General features: G+C 38.4%; 1 protein-coding gene across 3 annotated transcripts in view; it reads left to right on the top strand.

Moving 5' to 3' along the window:
- Nucleotides 1-3,308: 3,308 nt before the first annotated feature.
- LOC128684799 (USP6 N-terminal-like protein) overlaps nt 3,309-8,494 on the top strand; it is a 118,906-nt gene continuing 113,720 nt past the window's right edge. For 2 of the 3 annotated variants that reach the window (XM_070101069.1, XM_070101066.1), the window contains exons 1-2: nt 3,309-3,447; nt 8,081-8,152. In XM_070101069.1, coding sequence (XP_069957170.1) covers nt 8,131-8,152 — 22 coding nt within the window. In that variant the 5' untranslated portion in view covers nt 3,309-3,447; nt 8,081-8,130. The remainder of the gene's footprint in view (nt 3,448-8,080; nt 8,153-8,494) is intronic. The other variant, XM_070101076.1, reaches the window with a different exon arrangement.

Here is an 8,494-nt window from a genome sequence, read left to right as displayed (position 1 = left end):
TTATACACCGCTCTCGAGAAAAAAGAAGTCCCACTGGGCAATTTCCGCGCGCGCTCAACCAAAAATCGAAAAATTACGAAAGTTGAGTTATATATACCGAAAAATAGCTTAACTCTTTGGCAACACAATGGTACCAGAATGAATGTTCTACGACGTTTCTACAAGAAATTATAGTCATTTATATCAGGTATGGTGACGGTGATATTGGTAGCGAGTCTGCTCACAGCCCATATATATTTTGGAAATTTTCCTTGTTTTTTATCGCTTTTTCTTGCATTATTTCTTGCATTATTCTTTCTAATATAATAACTGACTATTTGGCATCATAAAACAGAAGGCGGAGCTTATCCCTAGACTTAGAGACAACCATTAATCATATGGGATCGCTCGGCAGTGCTCCCGCTCCAGATAGAGCCAGGAGAAATCACTTCATTATTACGCTTATATCAGCTTATATATCAACTCTACGGCTTATTTATCTATCAGAATTGATCTAATATGATATAATAAACACTCTAAATAACATACAAACATGTTATATACTCTAGACTGAAAAAAATAGGCCATAATATGGCGAGAGATTATCGGGAATATTTCGATATAAATGAGTTACTGCTCTCCATGTCGTCCCTGAGTAAGAGAAAACGGTGTTTTGAAGAGGATAACTGCACTAGAACATCAGTTTACTAAGAAATACACCCAAACAAACGCAATTTTCGCGATTTTTTTTTTTTTTTTTTTGAGACGGTGGGCCGGCCGGCGCTCCCGGCCAATATCTCGGAAGTAACTTATTCACTTAAGGTACCTATTTCTGCCTTTATTACTTAATTAAATAGAATAATATTCACAGAAATTGTAGAATAATGATTTCTCTATTTTTCTACAAGCTATTTTTGGAAATATTCCAAATACTTTCGGAGTTATGTGGGAGTAAAGGGCAGATTTTTTGCAAAATTCCAGGAACTAACAAACTTTATTTTTTTGTGAAATAAAGATAAGTTATTTAGAGAAAAGGCGTTGAGTAAAATTCGCATAAGCATTGCTCTCTCGGCACCAAGTGTCCAAACAACCTTACGTCGTCCCATATAGGAATAAATCGCCCCCAAGGGCATTTTCAGCAAATCAGACTTTTTCAGTCTTTTCTCAGTTGTCGTTTGAGGTATATTTTTGATAAATATTTTCAAGAAAGAGTGAAAACACTTTGTCTTGTGTACCAAAACTGGAGGAAATCGGACGGTAAACAAAAAAGCAACATTTTTTTTGGGGCGAGGCCCCCCTTAGGGTTATTTGAGTGGTTACTTGAGGATTGCGAAGAGCTACTCTATTGGCTCGGAGCAGTGTTAGGACTATTTACACGCGGTCTTGCCCGATAATATTGATAACGGCTAGTCTTGGAAAATAGTCTGATGATGGTTACAATGGAAGACTCATAACTGGCAAATAAAATGTTGAAAGGGAGACTTGCATGGATCAAGGATGACTAGACGTGAGTGGGTTCAAGGTCCTAAATAAAGATTACTTTTATTATCAGATCTATTCCTACCTCATCTCCCATAACATACTCACAGCCCCTGTCAATCTGGATTCAGGCCCAATAAAAACACGAATGATGCTATTATACACATGTTAGAACTATTATACACCGCTCTCGAGAAAAAAGAAGTCCCACTGGGAATATTTATTGATTTACGTAAAGCTTTTGATACAGTTGACCACGATTTGTTGCACATAAAATTAACACACTCTGGTATAAGAGGGCACTTTCTCAACTACCTAAGTCATACCTTAGCAACAGAAGCCAGTATGTGAACACAAATGGAGCTAACTCTTCCACACAACCAATTATAGCCGGCGTCCTGCAGGGAAGTGTCTTTGGCCCACTTTTCTTTCTCATTTACATCAATGACCTACCAAATGCATCTCAACTACTCAAACCCATATTATTTGCAGACGACACTACATACGTCTTCTCTCACCCAAGCCCAGTCATACTAGCCAACACTGTAAATGCTGAATTACAGGAAATATCTACCTGGATGATGACTAACAAGCTTACTCTCAATATTGACAAAACCCATTTCATTCAGTTTGGAAAAAGAGCTACAACTGTTCCACTTAACATGATAAACGGATCACCTGTCACAAGATTCACAGAGGGAAAATTCTTAGGGAATCCACCTTGACAGTAGCCTCATATTTTAGTCACATATACAACAAATCTCCAAGAAAATCTCTAAGACCGTAGGCAAACTATCAAAGATACTGTATTATGTTCCACAACCAGCTCTCCTTGCCCTATATCACTCGCTCATTTACCCCTATCTCACCTTTGGAATTTGTGCATGGGGCTCAACAACAATAAACCATCTCAGACCACTAATAACCCAGCAAATGGCTGCAGTCAGAATGATAACAAATTCCCACTCCAGACAGCATACTCCACCAATATTCAAAAGTCTAAACTTACTCACCATAGAGAACATTCATACTTATTATTGTGCCTACTACATACATAGAACACTAGTCAAATGTAAACCCTCCCCTCAAACTTCTCCCCAAAAATTGGAATTCATTACCAGTGAATACCAAAGGAACTCCTGTTTGTACATCAATTCAAGACTCTTCTTAAAAATTACCTACTCACCCAAAACTAAATACTCAGTACTTAACCTTACAAAAAAAGCTACCAAATCACTCTCCACTGCCTCAAATTATAATGCCTCGCTCCCACAGGATGGGTATGAGGTGCATAATAAACATATTAAACTAAACTCAGTGTTACTCCCCTAGCCTCAGAACCCCAAAAGTAAATGCTCAGAATACAATTATTCTCATATTTGAACCTAATGCAAATGTTGAATAACATATTTGATAGACGTATAACCTATTGTATAATTAGTTTAACCTGATGAAACTATGTTTTGTACATTTAGTGTTAAGTAATCAGCAATCTGTTAAGTTTAGACTGCCTGTAATGCAAGCATGGTAGTGGCTCTCTTTGCACTACAAATCATTGTAAATCCTCACTGTAAACTACCTATGTAAATATACTTCCTACAATATGTCAACCACATTGTAAACTTGCAAGGAAATAAAAATCTCCATATGAATCAGGGAACTCGCACAGTGTTGTTGTATTTAGCCTTTCAAAAAAAATAGATAAGCCATTATATCGTTTGATTAACGTAGTAACTGTGCCATTTCACATTCCATAAGAACAAATTATCCAAAAACTAAATGTATTTAATATTAATGAGAGTAGATATGTTAGTGAGTGATAGATAATGTTCATAATAAAGAACCATGAGGTGAGGCTGAGCCAACAGATGGCAGCAGCTTCATGTACACAAGAGGGACAACTTGGCCAATATGTGCTACCCGCTCTCTTTATTTTATCACTAATGGGGTTACCCAGAGTCTTACCAGTTATAATACTCGATTTAGAGGGTAAGTCAAATAAGTGAAGTGCTTGGTGAGAGTGTGGTGATGATACTTGGGTGTTAATAATGGTAAATACAGGTGGTGTGGGGGGTGAAAGCAAGATGTTATGATTGCTATGATTCATTGAATGTTGGGGGCGTTACCGTTATCCTTCAGTACCTAGGAGGGTGTCTCTTCTGGCCTGAGGACCCCCTATTATACCCTCTTATCTACTACTCTACACCACATACGTTCATTAGGGGAAATAACTTTCTCAGCTTGCACCAGCTTACCAGATCTAATATTCATTGTATCTTTGACTGAAGGAAATTTTAAGCACTCCACGTATCTGGAAGACGAATATAGGAGTCCTCATTGTTTTAATATTTACGTATTTATGGAGATATTGAACTCACAGGCTAACTAAGAAGGTTCTGTCCACAATGCTCCTGTTTGAAAGCTCTGTATGAGTTCATGAATGGTTAAATATACTGCATTTAATAATGGGTACCAGTTTCACAATTTTCCTGTGTGTTTTCCTTGAGCTTTTCGAATCTCAAGACATAAACAGTTATTTTAAAGTACTATATGTATAATAGAGGTGTGTGGTGCCTCCTAACATGCTTGTCTCGCACCCAAGAGGATTCCAGGTCAAATCCTGGATGTATTGAGATGTAAGGGCAAGTTTCCTAGCACATGTTGCTACAGTTACCTTGCAGTAAATAAATACCTTGGGCTTAGTCAACTTGTGGGTAGCATCTTAAGAAGGGCCTAAAATAAGAAAACCTCAAAATAAATGTACCACACTGATTGCTTTTGTAGAGTTTTGGGTTAAAAAAAGACACAGCCAAAGAAGATCTTTGTATTATGATATGTCTCCTACATGAAGCACAATCAGTTACAATTGGGTAAATTAAGTTTTCTCTGGTTTTCATAGTGTCATTCTCTTACTTAAAAGTACAATATATACCGTATATTAGAAGTGTGCTGTGTTCATTGTCAGGTGTTATACTGTTTGTAATTACATTATATGATGCCTTGTCCAGCACCAGCCAATGAGAGTAGGAAAACTTAAAATCCATCAAAGGTATGTTTAAGCAAATGTGTTAAATAATTTTTATGGTATACTGTATTTGTATATATTTAAAACAGTAGTCCTCCCTATATATGTCATTTTTCGTTTACATACATACCCATGATACAGTTTAATTGATAAATTATGTACAATAAGTTGAGAATTAGCACTTTTTCACTGATGAGGACCACTTCTTGGCTTATCTTAGGCTTTGCAGACCTGCCACCATCACTGCTTTTGCACTTTTTGGCCATTATTAATCAAAATTAAGGATTGGGACATGGTAAACTGTGGATAACCGAAACTCGGGAAATAAAATTATTACAGATAAACAACTATGCATATAAATTATGTTAAGAGATAAACAGACATCCAATGCATGTATCATATACAACAGAACCCTTGTATCCATGGATTACAAGGGTTCTGTTGTATATGATAAATTCATTGGATGTCTGTTTATCTCTTAACATAATTTATATGCATAGGAAGGGTTGTTGAGGTGGTTCGGACATGTAGAGAGAATGGAGCGAAACAGAATGACTTCAAGAGTGTATCAGTCTGTAGTGGAAGGAAGGCGGGGTAGGGGTCGGCCTAGGAAGGGTTGGAGGGAGGGGGTAAAGGAGGTTTTGTGTGCGAGGGGCTTGGACTTCCAGCAGGCATGCGTGAGCGTGTTTGATAGGAGTGAATGGAGACAAATGGTTTTTAATACTTGACGTGCTGTTGGAGTGTGAGCAAAGTAACATTTATGAAGGGATTCAGGGAAACCGGCAGGCCGGACTTGAGTCCTGGAGATGGGAAGTACAGTGCCTGCACTCTGAAGGAGGGGTGTTAATGTTGCAGTTTAAAAACTGTAGTGTAAAGCACCCTTCTGGCAAGACAGTGATGGAGTGAATGATGGTGAAAGTTTTTCTTTTTCGGGCCACCCTGCCTTGGTGGGAATCGGCCGGTGTGATAATAAAAAATAATATAAGTTGTTTATTTGTAAGAATTTGTGAAGAAATGTAGTTGCTTTAGGAATTATAATTTTTCACAAATGTATGAAAACTGATATTGGCATTGCTGCTGGATTAGGGAGCTTGTCTCATGTAAGCTTATAGACCCTGTTGTGTAAATTGCAGTGATGATGAAACTGAAACTTTTAAGCAGCATTGAATTTGAGCTTCATAAAATATTTTTTTTTGTATCCAAAACTAGGTAGTATTATAAAGTAATGAATCTGTTGCATAGACAAGGATGTCAGCCACAGCACCGTGTCTTCCTTTGCAGATGACACCCGAATCTGCATGACAGTGTCTTCCATTGCAGACACTGCAAAGCTCTAGGCGGACATCAACCAAATCTTTCAGTGGGCTGCAGAAAACAATATGAAGTTCAACGATGAGAAATTTCAATTACTCAGATATGGTAAACATGAGGAAATTAAATCTTCATCAGAGTACAAAACAAATTCTGGCCACAAAATAGAGCGAAACACCAACGTCAAAGACCTGGGAGTGATCATGTCGGAGGATCTCACCTTCAAGGACCATAACATTGTATCAATCACATCTGCTAGAAAAATGACAGGATGGATAATGAGAACCTTCAAAACTAGGGAGGCCAAGCCCATGATGACACTCTTCAGGTCACTTGTTCTATCTAGGCTGGAATATTGCTGCACACTAACAGCACCTTTCAAGGCAGGTGAAATTGCCGACCTAGAAAATGTACAGAGAACTTTCACGGCGCGCATAACGGAGATAAAACACCTCAATTATTGGGAGTGCTTGAGGTTCCTAAACCTGTATTCCCTGGAACGCAGGAGGGAGAGATACATGATTATATACACCTGGAAAATCCTAGAGGGACTAGTACCGAACTTGCACACGAAAATCACTCGCTACGAAAGCAAAAGACTTGGCAGACGATGCACCATCCCCCCAATGAAAAGCAGGGGTGTCACTAGCACGTTAAGAGACCATACAATAAGTGTCAGGGGCCCGAGACTGTTCAACTGCCTCCCAGCACACATAAGGGGGATTACCAACAGACCCCTGGCAGTCTTCAAGCTGGCACTGGACAAGCACCTAAAGTCAGTTCCGGATCAGCCGGGCTGTGGCTCGTACGTTGGTTTGCGGGCAGCCAGCAGCAACAGCCTGGTTGATCAGGCTCTGATCCACCAGGAGGCCTGGTCACAGACCGGGCCGCGGGGGCGTTGACCCCCGGAACTCTCTCCAGGTATACTCCAGGTAGTACCAGACATATTCTAATAATTTTTAAGGTTAGGCATGACTAGGTTATGTGCGGCTCATCACATTGAGTGACCAAATTTCCTTGTAAGATAAATACAATTGAATCTTTATTTATTCATGAAACAGTTAAAATGTAACTCGGATTGAATTAACTTATAAGTTAAAGAAAACCTTGTTTGTGTTTTAGTATTTTTTTTAAATTTGCAATTGTAAATAATTCTTAGTTAATGTTATCTTTTAATTTTTAGATTATTCAGATATATTTTCTTGTATATTCCATATTTCTTCTTCCTTGTATATAAACCTTTGTTGCACTATAAGTGTGTTCATTTTTACTGTATTGAAAAATATAGATCTACAAAGAACTTTTGTAAAGACATTTTGAAAAAAGAAAAACTTGGCAGGCTTATTGCAATCTGCAGTACAGGTGGTCTTAGCATTATATGATAAGACATATTCCAGGGCCATGAAGAATATAACATGGAAAATTATGAGCATAGAAATTGGAAAGTCATGTTGGGTTACCAAAGATATAATTTAGACAATTAAGGAAGGGTTGTTGAAGTATTTTTAGCATTTATAGAGGATGGAGCAGAATATGATGACCAGGCTGAGGTGAATGGAGGCAGGGTAGGGTCATCCCAAAAAAGTTTGGAAGGAGGGGTTTCTGGAGAGAGTTTCTGGAGAGAGTTCCGGGGGTCAGCGCCCCCGCGGCCCGGTCTGTGACCAGGCCTCCTTAGGTCAGTGTCCCAGGATGCGACCCACACCAGTCGACTAACACCCAGGTACCCATTTTACTGATGGGGAACATAGACAACAGGTGGAAAGAAACACGTCCAATGTTTCTACTCTGGCTGGGAATCGAACCCAGGCCCTCACCGTGTGAAGCGAGAGCGTTAACCACCAGGCCACCAGAAAGGGTTGGAAGGAGAAGTAAAGGATGCTTTGAATGCTAGGTACTTCAGCTTCTAACAGACTTGTGTGAGTGTGTTAGATGAGAATAAGTGAAAAGTAATTGTTTTTATGGCTTGATGTGTTGTTGGAGTGCATTTACAAGGTAACATTTATGAAGAAATTTAGGGAAACCAATTAACCAAACTTGATTCCTGGAGGTGGGAAGTAGGGCAAAATTCTGAAGAGAGGTGGGTCACTCATGGGACTTAAGTTTGATCCAGGATCCATTTTTCGGTTTATTAATTGAGTTGTTCATTGTAACTTTAACTGGATTCACGGTATATAATGTCTGAGCCTCCCTTACTTATCCTGTTCATCACGATGTCTTGGGTGACTCAGTATTTTACTGTAGAGTATTTAAAAGTTTCTTCAGTTCTAAAATAATTTATAATTTCAGGTGCTGATGTGATGGGTGCAAGAACAGATTCTGGTTGATGACTCAAATGAATGACAAGCAACATGGATGCTGGTAAGGAGTACTAGTATATAGTTAATTTTTGCCACTAAATTACTCTGTATTTAATTCAGAATCTAGATTAATTTTGTGAGGTTATTGGTATGTGAGATTACCTGTTTATGGTATTGCCTGTTTGTAGCTACAGAAGAGCTATGGTCATTGTGTTCAAACTTTAATATTAAATGTATAAAATAATTTTATTTTAAATTTCCAGTGGTTTGCACAGTATACCCTCTCTTGTATTCCATTTGATTGTTTTATTACAATTTATGTTATTGTATTCTCATTGTACAGCTTTTCTTCTCATAATACAAATGTGGCCTCTATCAAGTACAATACTCAGTAAAGCCTTTT

The sequence above is a fragment of the Cherax quadricarinatus genome, chromosome 5 (genome assembly GCF_038502225.1).
Source record: "Cherax quadricarinatus isolate ZL_2023a chromosome 5, ASM3850222v1, whole genome shotgun sequence".
NCBI lineage: Eukaryota > Metazoa > Arthropoda > Malacostraca > Decapoda > Parastacidae > Cherax > Cherax quadricarinatus.
The sequence above is the reverse complement of the archived record's forward strand: the minus strand, read 5'-3'. Positions and strand labels throughout refer to the sequence as shown.